Below are 18,430 nucleotides of genomic sequence, written 5' to 3'. Positions count from 1 at the left end.
ACCTCTGGCAATAATAATATTTATTGCCACTATTGGCAAACAGCTCGCCAGAGTTTTTTTTTCTGGCAAACAATTCTCTCAAGATTCTATTTGAATCGGTGGCAAACCTGTGGCAACAATATGTATTGCTGCTAGTTGCAAACAGTTCACCAGAAGCCGTTTCTGGGGAACACATGAGTTCCAAGACCAGTAACCGTTGATGACCAATCAGGGCGATTAGAAAAATCTGCTGGGAAATGGAAACCAAGCTACCTAACAAAGTGGTCTGGAATGAGTCCAACTTCATTAAACTTCCTAATAAACGTGAAATGTGCTAGCTAATTGATGCCTAGTTAGCAGTGTCATGTTTTATGGGATAGAGTGAAAGAGATGAGGCAGGTTAAATAAGGATTTTTAAGCCTCAAGACAATTGAGACATGGATTGTGTATGTGTGCCATTCGGAGGGTGAATGAGCAAGACAAAATATTGAAGTGCTTTTGAACGGGGTATGGTAGTAGGTGGTCCACCACCCAAAAGACATCCAGCCAACTTGGAGTCAACGCTTTCGACACCTTGTGGAGTCCATGCCCCAATGAATATTAGGAACGTTCTTAATGTTTTGTAGACTCAATGTATGTGTGCACCAGGTCAAGGCTTCTTCAAGGCAATAATTCATTTTGGAAAAATAATATGAACTGCTTTTGTTGCTCATCTTCCACCCAAGTCTTATACACACACCTGAGTCAGGGAGAAACGACAACTAGTAGACTGTCTCTTAAATGATGAAGTCCCCAGTCTAGATTGAATATCATAATTAATTTATTAGTTTTAAATCAGTTGTATTGAGGCTTGGCTGGAGAAAAATCTTATATACTGTGGATCTCGAGGAACAGTTGCCCACACATTTAATGGTAGATTTAGTAGGCCTAAGTCACAGTTTATGCTAGTTACAATGTTCCTTTTTATAGCATTTATACAAGGCAGAAACATTGTTGAGAAGCATTGCAACATCAAGCCAATTTTCTCACAGCTGACCCCGTTTTTCCAAAGCCAAACCCGACCATTAGCCTCAGTCTATTTTAAGATGCCAAAATAGAAAATGTTTTCACTAATCGTTTTTTTAGTATCCTAATTTTGTGTTTGATTGTTTCAGTTCATGCATTCAACGAGCTTTGGATGAAGGACTTCCACAGAGCAGCAATCTCCAAAGTTCACTCAAAAAGGCAATAGTTCTGAACTGGTTTTGATTTAGTTCTCTAAATGTATTTAAATTGTGTTATTATAATTTAAACTTGCATTGTTTGCAAGATATTGCTCAGTTATCACTTGGCTCATGTAAACTCTGTAGTTGCCCCTTTAAAAATCGTAAGGTCAACATTCCCAGTGTTCACATTTCTCTCATGTAAATGTAGCTACATTAAAAAGATGAAACCATTTGCTCTTTTCTTCATTAGCATGATGATTTATTTTTATCTCCTAAGACATTGTCTAGTATATTTAGTATGTTTAGTTTAGTTCTCTGTGAGAAGCAAGTTCATTTAAAGTTAGACCTATATGTGATTTGGTTTATGTAGATACAGTTTAATGTTAACACACAGTAACCAAAAACCTGATCTAATTTGCATACCAAGTTTGCAGCAAAAAGTTGAATGTTCGCCACAAGTTTCCTAGAATTGTTTGCCAAAAATTCACAAGTTGCAACTGTTTGCATGTGAAAATACGAGCTTGGTGCATATTTGCGGCAAATTGGCCAAAGCTTTTACAACCGTTTGCCAGAAGACAGTTTTTTTCAGTAAGGGTTATTGAATTTAATTAAAATGTGCTGTGTGGCATGAAGTCTCATCCTCCTCCCCTTGAGTAGCCCACTCACCCTTTTCATTCACACACAGGTACACACACACATATGGCCCATCCCTCCCATGAAACATTGACCCAGCCCAGTGCCCCAGTACTCACCCTGCCACAGTCCCGCCCAGTGTCGGTACTCACCCGGCCCCCATACTGCAGCATGGGCGCTGGGAGGACTCGGCCCGTCACCTCGGTCATGTCGTTGTGCACCACAATGCCAAACTCCTTCAGGTAGGGGTCGGGACCGCCCACCATGCTGTTGCTTTTGACCTGGGGGGACGTGAGAAAAGATGGTGTGAAAGGAGGAAAGGGGTTAGGCAGGCAGAGAAGACATTGCTTTCCTGCTAGTGTCTAGAGTATTTTTGTTGTTGTGAATCTATCATTTAGATTCCTACCGCAATCAACCGTTACCAATACCAGATCATCAATTAATTCATAAAGCCCTTTTAGCACAAAGTTACTTGACAGTAACCCGGCCCAGATTATATTTGGGGGGGTGGACATGGAATACTCAGTAAGGAAGCCATATGAGGCAAGAGATATGTGCGTTGGGGTTTCAAGACTGCAGACCGTTTCTGGACAACCACACTTCTTTAGAAAACAGTAACACTGATATTGCAACCATTCAAAAGACCCAACAGTGCATTTTCCTTGCAAAAAAAAACAAATGGCTGCCTCAGACTACGGCACAAAGTTTCTAAACCCAGAGGCACAATGTCATGAGACTTCAGGGAACGCTTGCGAAACAGACCAGGCCAGGGTTTGAGAAGTCAAAGAGAAAACTGAAAATTAACAACTAAGGAATCATTTCTCGAAATTTAAAAGGCACAACCTAGATTTGAGCCAAAACCTCAAGTAGTTGAACATGTTATTACTCCAACCTCATGAAAGTGGCAAACTGACACGTTTTCATTTTCGTCAAAAATCAACTTAATATCGAAGGAGTGCCTTTGATTTGACGGCCTGCACAGGCGCAGTTCGGCACGAGGTAACCGTCACCCCTATGACGTGTTCTGGGCATGAGCTTAACTAGCCAACATCGCCATGACGTCAACTACAAGTGTGATTGGGGATATGTATTAGAGATGCGGTTCCATACTGTACTGTCGGACTACGGAGCTCCACTTCTTGTGTTGCAGTTCACACTCCCACCACCGAGGGGGGCAAGTAATCACTCACCAGTCGGCTGATCTCTTCCTGCCTGTCGGGTGCGGAACGTGCTGTAGCTTTGATCATGGTGGAGGTCTGGTTGTCTGTCAGCTTCTTGATGCAGCGCTGCCCGGCCACAATGTTGCAAACCTGTATACGGACAGAGAATAGTTAGCTACTGACTATCACAGTTGTCAAGTAAATGGAGAAACATGAAAAGGATCATTTCAAGTCCAGGTACTCGTTAACGTTTCAGTCCCTTTTCTTCCATTTGGTGCCTAACGACCTGAAGTAAGGTGGAAACTAAAGTCTGACCATGCCCAGGTCCAAAACCCCCTTTTTCCCTCCTACCCATCAGGTCAACAATGCATAGCTGCAATGAGTGTTGCCTTCATGCAATTTCGTCAAAGCCACGAAGGCTTGGAAGACCACAGTGAGAGAAGCATCACTTGCAAGCAATATCTTGAGTGCATTCTATACATACGGTGGGGTTTCATTTGTGGTGCGTGTGTGTCTGCGTGTTTTACAGCCACCCTCTCACCTCCAGGGGCAGGTAGGTGTGCTTCTGTTCCTGCCCCACTTGTAGGCAGGGCAGGTGGGGGTATTTGAGCTGTAGGCTGTACTTCTGCTTGAAGTACTGGGCCACTGTACACTCCATGGCCTGGCCATTCTCCAGCTGTAAGGGGAACCTGAGCAACGGGCAGACAAGGACATAATACATATTCATCCACCGTATTAATAAAACAAAAGTGCAAAAGGAAAGAGCACTGCATCTCGTCTTCGGTTTTGCATCAACATGATCTCGTATCAAGAGATAGATACGGTTTGTATGTTTGGATAGGTTGATTAAAAATACATAAGATAAACGTTGTGTAGGGCGGCCAGGGCCGCAGGGACATGTGGAAGACGCTAACTGGAATGTGTAGCGACTAGCGCAGCACTTACGTTTGGTGGCTGGCGGGGCGGCGAGTGACATTGCACACGCGATACTTCCTCTTCATCTGACCACAGTGGGTGACCTCGACTTTCAGACCTGAGAGCGAAAAACATACGCATAGAAACACCCAGAAGAGCACATCACAAATAGGGCCAGAGACAGAAGAAGAGGAGGGAGATATAACGAGTGGAGTTTGAAACGGACATTTCGGGGCATCATTGAAAATCTTTGTAATTCAAAACATTTTAGCAGATCATTTTAGACAGTTTCATCTTTGTCTGTTGGACAAGACTGTGGTTTGCTCTTATATGAGGTGACGGTTTGCCTTCTCACATAGCCTAACTCTTACTTGAGATGGCTGTGCATAAGTGAAAACCCATTCACAGCAATGCATGATTTACACCAGGAATGAGCAACTGGTGCCAAAAATACACAACAAAAAAAATGTAAGAATCATTTCCACATAGGGCTGCACGACATGGACAAACAATCGTGGCCTTATTTTTAACCAATTGTTGCAACTGCGAATTGACTTGCGATTTCGAGCAAAACACTTGGGTGAACTGTTCAAATCATGGAAATATAATGATTCTACTAATTCTACTTAGTTAGAATATAATAGTGGGAACTTTGAACAGTGTTTTTTGACATGACATTGAATTAAAAATACCAGGGAGGAGTTATTGTGACAAGGTAAGAACCAAAGTGTTGATAAGTGATTCCTAGGGGATCCTATAATCTTCGGCTACATTAAATGTTCTCTCTTCGCTACTTCATGAAGCGAACATAAATTCTTTGCGTATTCCTCTAACATTCTGTTGCACAAACATGTTGATTCAGGTCTACACCGTCACTGGTATTATCAGGCTGTATATCTAAGTACATTTCCTCTGACTCAGCCAGCTAGCTAACTAGCATTAGCAGCTAACCCGTTTTAGGCCCAACTTGCTAAGACAAACTAGCAGTTTGCAGATGTAAGAAAAACAAATAATGTAATTATAGAACGCTAGTGGATTTATATTAGGAAGCAAAGTGAAAACAGCATCGTTGTCATCAACATCGTTGCATGTGCTTCATTGACCATGCAGACTGAACGCAAGTGTCTCGTGGTAGAGGAACAACAAATGTGCTCCTTGAGTGGCGGGGCGGGGCTAGGTCTGTGTGGAAAGTGGCATGGCGTGAAAGAGCAGAGAAAGATGACTCAAGCAGCTAAGTAAACTATAGAAATGGACGTTACACACTGCGTATCATATTTAACAAACCAAACGTTCAAATACCGGTATATCGTAAAATATGGTATAGCAGAATTGCAGGAAATGAACTTTAAAACATGTTTTTGTTTTCTCTTCACTGTCACGAAGGGGGCCGCTAGAATGTTTTGCTCGCAGGGTGTGTGCTGTGAGTGTGGGGTGGATACGCAGACCCACGAGCCACTGCGGCCCCTCAAGATGAGTTCTGTTATTGTGTGGCAACCCACCCTCATCGAAGTTGCCCATCCCTGATTTACACAAAAGTTACACTAAGTTCAAGTCAAGCACGCATATCTCACGTTAGGATTCAGATTATGGGTGTACAGCACAAATGGGTGTCAATTCCATTTCAATTCATATACATTGAAATTCAAGTCAAGAGATACGAGTTAAAGGGTCATTTATTGTCAGTAAAGACTTTTCACAATTCTCAAACTGGTTTCTCAATTCACTTCATGCATTGGAATGGACTTGACACGAGACCCTGAGGTACACTACAGAGTAGTACAGTTCAGTTGTCTGGGTGGGTGGATGCCGTCTAATAATGCTCCGAAATGTCACCCTATTTCCTATGTAGTGTACTACTTTTGACCAGGGCTCAAAAGTAGTGCATTATATAGTGAAGAGAATGGTTGGTTGTTTAGCAACAAAACCGACACGTGCGCAACTATGGGGCAAAACAGAAGGGGTTAGCTTAGATTGTTGACAACATGTCAACTAGATTTTGTCTCCAATATTAATTGAAAACATAAATACATTTGCACAATGAGCACTGTTGTCTCTCAAATACAATCGTTACAGTTGTTGGTTACGCGGCTAGCGAATTTTTGCCATATTAGCATAGACTTGGTATCGATCAAGACATGGTATCAAGAACAAAATAAAACTAGCGGAAACGAGGCACCTACAATTTCCCCTCATTGCAGCTTCTTGTCATTGTTGCTAGCCATCTGGCCATCCAGAATCACAACACAGACTTCTGCCCCATTGAAGCGTGCGCATTGGTTTCGTGACAGTGTCAGCTAACACGTTTATAGGGTGCCATTTCAGATGCAGCCTTGGTGTGTAGAAACATGGTAAAAACATTGGTCTGACCTGCAGGTCCCCACCCACCTCGGATCTCCTTGGTGAACTTGACGCGTTGGGAGTCGGTGAGTGGCTTGGTCTGCTCGTTGATGTTCTGGATGTCCAGCACCTCGCACATGAACTCGATCACGGGCTGGGCACGGTAGAAAGCGGTGGCAGAGACTGTGGGGGGGGGGGGGACAAAGCGAGACAGATGTAAGGTTCACGACCAAAGCAAACATCAATCCACGTTATATTACCCCAACAAATACACAAGCACACACATAGCCTGGGATTTTTACATTATTGAGTCATTGTATTGACTACAGTCAGAAGATAATTAAGGCTAACCTAAAGACACACAAAGGGCTCTTACCATCGATGTTGAGCATCATGTTCCACATGGCAGGACGGACCGACTGATGGAAGCCGAACCACACCTCCCTCCCTCCGCCCAGCGGGTGGTAGTAGCCCTCCGGAGGGGAGAAGAAGGAGCGCCCCACTGGAGTGTACCTGGAAGCATACACATGGAGAGTCAGTTAGAGAACTGGTTCAGTTAGAGAACTGGTTCAGTTAGAGGGATCACAATGGAGCAAAAAATGACAGACTAGATTATTCTGGAAGAGATCACTCTTCACCCCTCAGAATGACAACAGAAATTCCCTCTGGGAAAAATACCATTATACTATTCTACACCTCTAAAAGTGTCTCCTTGATATTCTTATGAAATTAGGTCATAGGCACAGAGTTATTTATTTGGAACTGTGTGTGGAAACTGGACACAGAGTACTCGTTATTCACTGTTTATATGGGCAAGACTATTTGATATAGGATACCAAGCTATAACAATGCAATGAACCCATGAACAACTGGTATTTTGCCACAGGAAGAGAGATGTGTCATGGGGCCAAGTTATAGAAGCCATGTACCTCATATGCCTAACCCTAAACTTAAACCAACAAGCAAATGTGTCAATAAATGTTCACATAGTAGCCAATTTCGACATCGCAGGTTAGCCATATAGTGGGAACATGTACCTCATGGAAGGCAGGTGGCGGGTGATGACGTCCAGGGCCTGAACAGAGTCCTCGGGGACCTCGTTGTGGCCTGACAGGGCCTCCAGGAGCATCTGCAGGCTCACCACCGACACCCACTGCAGCGACACCTTGAAGGTCTGGTCCTTCCCCTCCCCCGGTAGAGTCACCTCCAGATCCACCTAGAGGAGAGAGAAAGAGGGCAGGGTGTTAGGGAATGGTTGCAAGGCAAGGAAAGCCACAAAAATATATTTGTGATGTGCTCTGAGCTATACCGTTAGGTCCAAAATTATTGGCACCCTTGATAAAGGGGAGCAAAAAAGACAGTATTTGTATTTATTTGTCAATGTTTTTTTTATTGACTTAAAAAAAAAAAAGTTTTATTTTATACAATTGCTTAAATGAACAGATTTTACTTAAGTACTTTCTTCCCCCTCAAAAGGATAGGGGTCAAAACTATTGGCACCCCTGTTTTCAATACCTCACCTTCTTCATTTGTATTTTTATTTAACCTTTACTTTATCAGGGTGTCATACTGACACCACGGTCTCTTACAGATGAGCCCTGAATTACACACGCTAGAGAAAATACACACAGCAAAATATAAATAGCAGAAAGAAAAAAATACACTCATAAAAATATAATTTAAATAAATGCATTCATCAATAATATGGTCCTCAGCTTTCTGAATAACCCCAGAGGCACAAGAACATCACATTTCGAAGATTGTTCAAAATAAATAAATAAATAAAAGTGCAAGAAAACTCAGAAGCCAAAGGAATTTCCAGAGTTAGCCATCCCTAAGTGAGTGCGGTAACTCGTACGTCTAAAGTTTAGTAATGACGTTAGGTACAGTGGGACTTTTTGTAAAAAGGGCTTTATATATTAAAACATAACGTACGTGACATAAAAAGAGAGCCAACCAACTTTCTGGTAGAGAATGCAGCGATGAGTACTGGAACTAGCCCCCATAATAAAGCGCAGTGCGCTATAATAAACTGCATCTGACGGCTTTAATGACAGCTGTGTTTATATACTGTAGATGATGTCGTCATAGTCCAGGACTGATAGGAACGTCTACTGATTCATCTATTTCTATTCGCAGCTTCTTAACCAACCCTTCAATATGCTTTTTAAAAAGACAGCTTTCATCTATCCAGATATTTGTAAGCGGGGACACAATCAATATGGACACCATCCAAAGTACATATCCTTAAAATCAGACTTTTCTTTTTTTTTTGTAGGTGCTTTTCCTGCGTTCAGTACTAATTTCAAGTCAATAAAGTTTCTGTAATACAATGAAGGCAGACTTTAGTTCAGGTAAAGCCTGGTCAACCCTGGGGGCAATAGCATACACAACAGTATTATCGGCATACAAGCAATTTTTTTTTAATATTGTTAATGTAAACAGTAAAAAGTACAGGACCCAGAATCGCCCCTTGCGGGACACATTTCGTAATATCCAGGAAACCAGATCTAACACCGTCAGTAGATATACATTGAGTTCCATCGGTCAAGTAATTTTTAAACCAGTTACATGCAGCCAATTGAGGAAACCCTCTGAATTAGCAGTGACTGATCAATAGTATCGAAAGCCTTTGACAGGTCAATGAAGAGGGCAGCACAATATTGCCTTTTATCCATACAGTTAACCACATCATTTATAAACTTGCAAGGATAAGGGCACTGAGCCTTTTGCTAAAATGTTTTATGAGATTGGAAAACACATTGGAGAACCCTCTTCAATTCAAACCACCCGTTTCCAATGGGGTGAATGTATTAGTATAAAATATATGTATTTTTTTTGGAGCATACAATATTTAATTTTATAGTATTTTTTAATCATTCTTTACTAATTGTGGACCTGACAGTGTATCTAAAGAAACTGGCCTAGAATAAACAGATGCACATCACGTTTTGGGCAAATCGATCCAGTGGTTCTAGATGCGGCAGGAAAATCCCAAAAATCTTTCAAGAGCTGACAGAGGTGCTGGGATGGAGATAAAACCCATTACATCGTCGCTAAAACTAGAGGTACAATTGTGGTCAAGACGATTGCTTACCCTGTCTCTCCCGATGGGTAGTGGGTGGGCCGTGTACATGTTCCTCTTCCCGTCGTAGCCCGGTTGTCGATCACCAAAGATCTGCATCTTGAAGTGGCGAACCATGGTGTCCACCACCTCCCTGTGAGACGGGGGAATCATGAGCTAGCCAGATAATGCATTCACACAGAATGTACTGCTTACAGTACTATATTCTGGTCTTCACTGTCCCTCCCAATGCATTGTTCAAATAAACAACTTCCCACCCGCCCTGCCGCTAAAGACCCATTTTTATTTTCACAAGTACAAGTCGCACTTGAGTTGACTTGCTAACAAGTACACACTTCCATTCCCTCAACTCTCCTAAAAGCCTCCACCAAACACACAAACCCTCAAATGATCAACTTAAGACCTTGCTCTCTCTTCCTTCCAATGAAAATTCATTTCCACCTTCTAGCTCCCCTCAAGAGAGAAATGTCTCTCCTTCCCCCTCTATGTCCAGTTGTATTTACCGGTTGACCCTCCGAGGCCGTTTCTCAGGCTTGATGTCGATATCGTAATGATAGACATCAATCTTGGGAATCTGCACCTGGAAGTGGTTTGCCAGCAGGCGGATGGGCTTCCCCACAGTGCCCATGCCAGGCCTCCGCGGGGGCTGGAAGAGGGAGGTGGGGGCCGACGGGCCTATAGGGGGGTCCAAACACAGAAACACACACATTTGTTAATTGATACATTCATTTCAGCTGGTTCGTATTCACTAGGTACCAAACGGAAGAAAACAGAAACAGTGAGGGGCTACCCGAACCTGAAATGCTCGTTTTTGTTTGTGGTGCAAAATCTTTTTCTACGATGTGCTCTAATGAATAAGAGCCTGTTAAAATGACACTTTAAGAGGAAAGGACAAGTAAGTAGTTAAGAGGCTTTTTGGTCTCAGATTAATTTGTTTTGGCAACGAGGCTAAGCAGCATGTTGACCACCGTGGGTGCAATTATTGGTTGGTAGCTAAGCTATTTCGACAGGACGCTCAGAAATTAATACAAACTGACCAACAAAAATTGCTGCATGTGTTTGCAGTTTCTTTTTTGCCCTTATTGTAGAATTGTTGGTCAATTTGCACAATACATTTCTGAAATCTGTTCAATCGCCTCCTTGCCACGGTTTCCCGCGTGAACTCCCTCCAACAGGTCACGACTACCCACCCACAACCAAACCATGATTGATCCATCACTCTGGCCTCCAACCCAGATAGGTCAACAGGAGGAGGACAAAACAATGACCCGCCGGCCCGCCCCCCACCCCCCCACTACAGCCAGACCATAGACTGACACACAGGGCCCGCCCCAGACAAAGAGCAGCGTGTCTGAGACAGACGGCAGCAGGGCCAGATGGGGGTCCGCAGAGACCGTCGGGATTACAGTTACACACTCAAACACTGCCTCGGCACTCCTGTCTGATACAAGATGTGCTCATACATTTTGTGCATATCCCAATGTTAAATGTGTAGGCCTAATGTACCAAGCCCCAATACTGACTCACAGGCATGTGTCCTGAGCAATTCATCCAGCCAATGAAAATACAACAATTATTTGAGTGGATGTTTGGAAGTGGGATGCACCACTGTATTGTATACTCGTGTCTTACATTTACTTTGCCTTTGTGTTAAAATAATAGATAAAATAGGGGGAACGACCCAATTTAAACTAACTACTCGGTACATATAAAAAATAAAAATATTAGGCATTCAAGATGCAGTGCATGTAGAGAGGGAAAGGGAAGAGTTGAGCTTCTCATGATTGAATGCTGGGTGTAAGAGGGAATGGGATGCTTACTGCTTTTGTCAACAAGGGGGCTGCGGGGGTCCTGAACCTGATGCACCACCATGCTCCAGTTAGCAAGTGAAGCCCAAGGGGGAGCAATCAGGACCCTCTGTGCTTCCTAAAAAAACACACTCCCTGCATGCCCTCATCCCCCCTAAACACCCCCCTCCCTAATCCTCCATATCCCAGTAAATTACTGCCATGGGAGCAACAAAAGCCCCGGGGCGGCATGGTGCGCATGTGATAATACATGTGTGCTGTAGGTGAGGTTCAGAAAGAGGGATCCCAGCGGGTGTAACAGTCAGGTTGGGTCACCCTGACTCACCCACTTTCACCAAAAACAGCACCGGCTCTATATATAGCCCCCTCAGCTGCTGCGGTTGAGAGTGGTTGTCAGTGTGTGGAATGCTTGGACCCCTCCCCAAACCTACACCACGTACTTCCCTGCCACTGCCCCCTAATGAGGGTGTCTCAATGGTACCTCAACTTTGGGTTCAAGCCTGCAGCAGCAACCTGAAGGGCCTGGCTGATTGTAATATATGTAGTGCATGTGACAATCAAGCCCACTGTCCACGCAAATGAATGCATTGTACATGGCCACGATGTGAGCATGCGGCTTCACTGTGATGCTTAGGCGATTTAAGCCAATCTCAAAGCCAAGCCAATTGGTTACCGTGGCTGCACTGCACCAAAGGAGAAGGCTATCAGATAAAGCAGACCACCACAATTACATTTGTGGGGAAATTATGATTTTTCCGCTGGGATCAAATGTGATTAAATGACTGAGCGTAAGACTTAAAAATGAGGAGCACTGGTTGTTGGTCTATTAACTGAATCATCATTCACATTTTAAGGTGATTTATGTAGTAAATAAAAGGTGTAGTACGTAAAATTCCTTAGAGTCTAACAGTCTGGCCAATAGTACCTTGCGGTTGGGAGACCAAGGAAAAGGCACAAGGCTTAGGTTCATGGTCGTAACAGATACAAAACCTTCTTCAGTCATGGTTTATATTTACTGGCTAGGCAAAGCTGCTACGGGACACCGGTCAACATATAGGTCTACTACCATAAAGCATTATTTATTTTTTACTCTAGTGCAAGTGAGAGATGGGGGGGGGGTAATTGACAGGAAATACAGCATGGGTGATATTGAGGGGAGGTCATTGTGTATTTACTTAGGCCTCTAGCTTGTGACGTGAGAATGGAGCTTAACCTGCGGACAGGATGCACTGTGCTGATGAGTCAGTAATGACATTGACTGCGAGGGACATGCAGTCACCTGTAAATCACCTGGACTACACAGTGGAAAATAGAGGGGCCAAGAGACTGCTGGGGGCACATCAGCCATTCACAACCACAAGACACAGGCGATAGCTAGTGGCCAGCTAGGCCTGTGTGTCTTGTAGATTAAACTGCCAAGGCCCATACTATGGGTCAACTAAGGTTAGTCTACTGAAAACACTCATCTGCTGTCCTTATTGCTGCTGCAGCAACCTTGTGAAATGCATATTTTATGTCCTACATTCCTTTGTTTATGGTCGTTTTTTATGGATCATTCGGCAGTAAAACTCATTTCCGCCGGGAAGACAATTACATGTTCTACCTATACAAGCTTTCATGTACTGTATGTGATGCCGCTGCTCAGGGAGATAAGGAGGTTATTTGGGTGGACTGTGTTGCAATGATTTCTTGAAAGACCATTAATTGGTCTTTTTGATGATTTGTCATAGACAACAGTAAGCAGAATGCCAGCTGTGAACAAAAAGCCATGGCTTTGCATTAGAGGAAGAAGGGGAGGACCATCCTCTTAACAGAATTTCATAAAAAATGTAAATGCTAAACATTTAAAAAGTTTTCAGATAAAACTATACTAAATATATTCACGTCACCAAATAATTTATTAAAATACACTATTTTAAAAGAAGGTCTACAGTAGCCTCAACAGCCATCTGAGGTAGCACCGTGGTGTAGCCGGAGTACAACTAGCTTCCGTCCTCCTCTGGGTACACTGACTTCAATACAAAACCTAAGAGGCTAATGGTTCTCACCCCCTTCCAAAGACTTACACAGGAACTATGACAACTTCCGGAGGACGTCCTACAACCTATCAGAGCTCTTGCAGCATAAACTGACATGTCCACCCAATCAAAGGATCAGATAATTAATATAGTACTGAAAGCATAAGCTACAGCTAGCTAGCATAACATCACTTTCAGTTTCACTTAGCTAGCAAATGCAGCTGGTTATGACTATCCAATACAACACTGGAACTCTTCCAAGTCAAAGTAAGCTTTTGGTTTTACTAGTTTATTGCCACCGGGGCCAGCCGGTGTAAGTGCTAAACTGCTTACTGACTATACATGAATGTTTACTAACGCGTTAGTTATATTAGCTATGTTGACTATTTCATTACTTTAGCTAACATGGTGACAATGATGGAGACTGTGTGTAGCAGTTATGATATGGTTTGGCTTGGAAAGGTTTTTTCGCCTGGTCACTTACAGCAGATGTGTTGTGCATTGAAGTCCATAAGCGAAGGGAAAAGGTGAGAGGAGAAGAGCACATAGATGCTAGAAGGAATACAATGTGGCTGCTATGAAAGCGAACTGTGTTTATGCATGATCAGGGGTATATTGATTCGACGGATTCTGTTGAAAAACGTTTCTTAAAATGGAAGCAAACGAAATGGGATAAACATTCATGAAATTGTCCAATAGAAACTCTCGTTTGCAACTGTTGGACTAATGTTCACCCATGTGAAAGGCAGTATTGAATGTGTCCCTGTCCCTGAGCAACGTCAAATGTCTCTCTCGACCTGTGTGCACCTACATTGTAAACCTTCATTCATAGGCTAGGTTGTAGAAACGTCATGATGGGTAAAGGGAAAATTTGAGTATCATGTAGTAGCTTCAAGCTATCGCTGTAACATTGAACCGGGTGAATGGAATATGAATGACAGCCATCCAATATGGTGTAATAGAAATAAGGTCAAGCTCATAAAAAAAAAAGTGTCCTCCCTCATCTTAAAACGGCACAGACCGCCACTGGGTTGCATATTAAACTAGTAGGCTCTATATAACGGGGAGGAAGATTACATGGCTAGAACTGAGGTTAAAACAACCATTGAAGCCTTCCACAATACCATAAAATGCAAATTAGCCCATTATATTTCCCTATGGATAAATGCCCAAGCTTGTGTTTGTGCATGGACATAGCCAATGGGTCCATCAATTCCACCTAAAGTCAGTGGCCTGTATTCACGGTCGCCAAAAGCCAGACTTCCCCAAATATTTGACAAAAAAAAATATATAATAATAATTTATCTTCTGTTTTCATAATTTTCCTTCAATTCGCAAGTGGCTGAATCTCACAGGAGAAATCATCAGAGCAAGGAAAAGAGCACCCCTCTGTCTCAGTCTGTGTAGCCCATGTATCTGATTCTGTCTTGACCAAAAGAGTATGAGATGCTGTAACCTTTATTTAACTAGGCAAGCCAGTTAAGATTTTATTTTACATTTTTACAATGACAGCCCTCCGAGGAACAGAACGACAGATTTTTACGTTGTCAGCTCAGGGATTCGATCCAGCAACCTTTCGGTTACTGGCCCAACGCTCTAACCACTAGGCTACCTGCCGCCCCATGTTGCCGCCTTAGCATTTGATTGATTGATGCCAGCAAGCATCTGGCCTCCCTTTATTTAAAAACAAAATGTATAAAATAATTAGCCAATCAGCGTTGAGCTGAGCTCAAGTGTGGGCTGTGCAGCAAAATGCCTCTCAACGGAGCAGGTTTGGATTTGGCTTCACACCAATCAAAAGCAAAACGTCATTGTCAGATCTGTTTCAGGTCTGCTTGGGTAGTTTTCCTGTAGTAGATAGCTTGCTAAATCAACCCTTTCCTAAGCCATGGATAAGATGGGAATTTGGACTTGTGGTTTTGACTTAATTCTCTGTATAGGCCAATGATTATGACAGTGAATCTGTTCTTACCATAAATGCATTTATTGTGCCACTGGCCTGAGACGATTTAGGTTCAATATGTAGCCTTGTGGGCTCACTTTAACTAGCTAGCCTCTACAGGATTGGTAGCTAACGTAGGCTAATGCGATTAGCATGAGGTTGTAAGTAACAAGAACTTTTCCCAGGACATAGACAGGAAGCTTAAATTCTTGTTAATCTAACTGCACTGTCTAATTTACAGAAGCTATTATAGCAAAAGAATACCATGCTATTGTTTGAGGAGAGTGCACAGTTATGAACTTGAAAATGGATTAATAAACCAATTAGGCACATTTGGGCAGACTTGATACAACATTTTGAGCAGAAATGCAATGGTTCATTGGATCAGTCTAAAACTTTGCACATACACTGCTGCCAGCTAGAGGCCAAAATCTAAATTGCGCCTTTGCTGGAATAATACCTTTTGGTCTTTCTCTTGCATTTCAAAGAATAAAAATACAAAAATAAATTGTTTCTTTGTATTACCATCTTTTACCAGATCTTATGTTATATTCTCCTACATTAATTTCACATTTCCACAAACGTCAAAGTGTTACCTTTCAAATGGTATCAAGAATATGCATATCCTTGCTTCAAGTCCTGAGCTACAGGGAGTTAGATTTGGGTGTCATTTTAAGTGAAAAAGGGGTTGATCCTTTAACCAACTTAGCTGGTTCATTGTTGCCCATGCAATGAAGTTAGGCTAGCAAGCATCTTAGCTAGGTAGCCTTATGACAAAAACTAAATATGTACTGTATGACAGAGCCATAGACCGTTTTTCCAACATGAAAGAGAGGAGGATGGCATTGGCATTCAACAAGACTACAAGTAGGCCAAGTTAAAAAAAAAGAAAAAAAAAGAAGTTAATTGGGCGCACATGCACACAGAATCAGTACTATGCACAGCCACATAATATTTAGGAACATTGATTGGATTCAATTGTTTTCGGCATCTTTAAATATGTTTTCAATGAGCATAAATAGCCTAGTTGATTTGATGATGTTTAAATGTAAGTTAAAATGGTGCTGCAATAGCTGAGGCAGTGCTCTTGTCTTTGTGCTAGCTTGCGGTAACTCTGTGATTCTAAAATCAGTAGTTGTTTAGTAAACTGTCGAAAACATCCATTTGCTTGACCATGCTGTTTGTGACATGCAATATTTGCTTTGTGGACTTCACCGGACAGATGGTGCTCTTCGGTTTTGTGATGAAACAAACATGTGTAGTTGAATGTATTCTGCCACTGACTGTATTTTTGTTATCACAGCCTTATTGTATATTACGGTGACGTATGAACGAATGGGTTATAGAGCAAAAACCCAATTATCACAACATAGGTTGTAATATTGGCTTGGCTTCCCCCGTGATTTTACCCACACACTGCTACTGCCTAAAGTGACATATTATCTTAGCATGGCAATGGTTAAAACACATGAAAATGAGAAGAATTGATAGGCATCTGGCAGTGAGTGATGACAATTGTTTCTATATCAGGCGACAAAGAGGTGATAACTTGGTAATCCCATATAATAAAGACAGGAATTCTCACCAGCTGCATGAAAGTTAGTTGTATATCAGGTGTGAAACATTCATAGATCAATTGTCAATGCAGCATTTTAAGGAATCTAGTGTGTGTCATATCCTGAACTCAACTATGGTCATTGAGTATGGCGATGGCTTGCAAGTTCGATCGATAAATAGTAGTACGCGATCTACTCAAGGCAGGCTCCATTCCATGCATGCACGAGTGCACGTTGATTTCCTCCCAGGCACGGGCAGGCGACGGTGGCGCGCAAACCGCCGAGTACTGGCAGAAATGCTAGAGCATATAAACACATATAAATGTATTATTGCCACCAAACAGTCGATAATATTGAAATATTTCAGCGTGAACAAAGACATGACAGTATTGTAATGTTAGCTACCGTCTCTCGTTGCGTTCAATATGTAGAAAGGAGGACAGTACCGCGAGACGCCAGAGTTCCCTTCTCTACTGTCGATTGTACAATTACTTATTACTAGGCTTCATATTTTAACGATTTCTAAAGCTATATTGGCCTGAGGGCATACATATTTCAACTGGAATCATTTTAAACGTATCATGATGCTTAATAAATAGCGTATTTGATGATGAAACGATGGGCTAGATAACAACAGACATCGTAAACACACGACACGGAAGGAAGGTCTTGGTTAAACCCCCACACAAACACACAATGCCTTCCAACCATCGTCTGGAGCTGCGGTCTTCAGATATAAAAACAGCAGCCGAGAAACAAAAACAAATCACTCGATTTGTCTTATATAACATGTGTTTATCAGGCTGTAGAAGTCACGGACAGAACCTTATCTCCGTTGTATTAATATGCTACACACGTTGGGCCTGATATGCTTGTTTGTTTTTCTCTGTCACCGAGGCCTAACTACAACCACGGTTCCCAGTTGCGCAATGAATAGGCGCACACACTCCCGATATGGGCTTCTCATATCATCCTCTTACCGGGTCCGAGCGCTTCCATGGCCGAGGGCTCTCTCTCCATCTCTGTCCCGGCCTGGCGGCTCCGTACCGACACTGAAATTGGGGGCGGTATTGCGACGCTGAGGGGGGGCTAATTTAAGAAAGGGAATATAATGCGTAGATGTCCAGAAGTGTTGTGGATGCGTTGTCTTCTGAGTGATTTAACACATATCCTGTGGATTTGGAAATGAGCATGCGCGAGGAGGTGCTATACATTAACTCTGCGCTTGCGCAAAGTGAATTACAGCAGTAGCAAAAGAGCACCACCCATGGGCACTTATGGTTAGTACACTACTCATACCTTTTACTGTAAATGTGACTCATACATACAATAGGCTACTACATCATAGTACAGTACTTACGTAGTAGCTGTATTTTAATTGTATGTCATTAGACTATAAATGATCATGTCATCCCCTATCTCCAGATAATCTTGCTACATTTCCCTTTATATAATAACCATCATGTCGAAGTACACTTGGAGTCACGCGATAATATGGTGTGTGGTCCTCCCACTACGACTCCGGAAACCATACAGTTTATTGGGCTACAGATTAAATAAATTATGATGAATTTCACAGGATGGTGAAAGTGAACGGTGGTGAGCTTGATGCTGCTTTCCAATAGATATATAGGGTCTTATTCTGGTGACATGATGATCAATGCTTGCCTGCCTTTTGACAAATACAAATATTATCGCTTTTAACCATAAAAATCTCATCATGACCAGAATAGGCACATTTACTAATTAACAGAACAGTTTTTGTGACAAATGCAATGGAAACATACTGAAT

The 18,430-nt window shown here is 42.4% G+C and overlaps 1 protein-coding gene across 8 annotated transcripts in view; it reads right to left on the bottom strand.

Annotated features, from left to right (window-relative positions):
* The window catches only part of LOC139558749 (protein argonaute-4), a 30,907-nt gene extending 13,086 nt beyond the window's left edge, over nt 1–17,821 (bottom strand). For 2 of the 8 annotated variants that reach the window (XM_071374155.1, XM_071374157.1), the window contains exons 1-10: nt 17,620–17,821; nt 9,818–10,002; nt 9,327–9,447; nt 7,267–7,445; nt 6,606–6,742; nt 6,260–6,412; nt 3,923–4,010; nt 3,519–3,666; nt 3,008–3,127; nt 1,937–2,098 (exon numbers count right to left, since the gene is read on the bottom strand). In XM_071374155.1, the coding sequence (XP_071230256.1) occupies nt 1,937–2,098; nt 3,008–3,127; nt 3,519–3,666; nt 3,923–4,010; nt 6,260–6,412; nt 6,606–6,742; nt 7,267–7,445; nt 9,327–9,447; nt 9,818–10,002; nt 17,620–17,658 (1,332 nt within the window). In that variant the 5' untranslated portion in view covers nt 17,659–17,821. Of the gene's footprint in view, nt 1–1,936; nt 2,099–3,007; nt 3,128–3,518; nt 3,667–3,922; nt 4,011–6,259; nt 6,413–6,605; nt 6,743–7,266; nt 7,446–9,326; nt 9,448–9,817; nt 10,003–17,618 lie in introns of all 8 variants that reach the window. The other 6 variants (XM_071374158.1, XM_071374161.1, XM_071374156.1 and 3 more) reach the window with 5 other exon arrangements.
* Between the last annotated feature and the right edge of the window lie 609 nt (nt 17,822–18,430).

Source organism: Salvelinus alpinus, chromosome 29 (assembly GCF_045679555.1).
Source record: "Salvelinus alpinus chromosome 29, SLU_Salpinus.1, whole genome shotgun sequence".
Classification (NCBI taxonomy): Eukaryota; Metazoa; Chordata; class Actinopteri; order Salmoniformes; family Salmonidae; genus Salvelinus; species Salvelinus alpinus.
The sequence above is the reverse complement of the archived record's forward strand: the minus strand, read 5'-3'. Positions and strand labels throughout refer to the sequence as shown.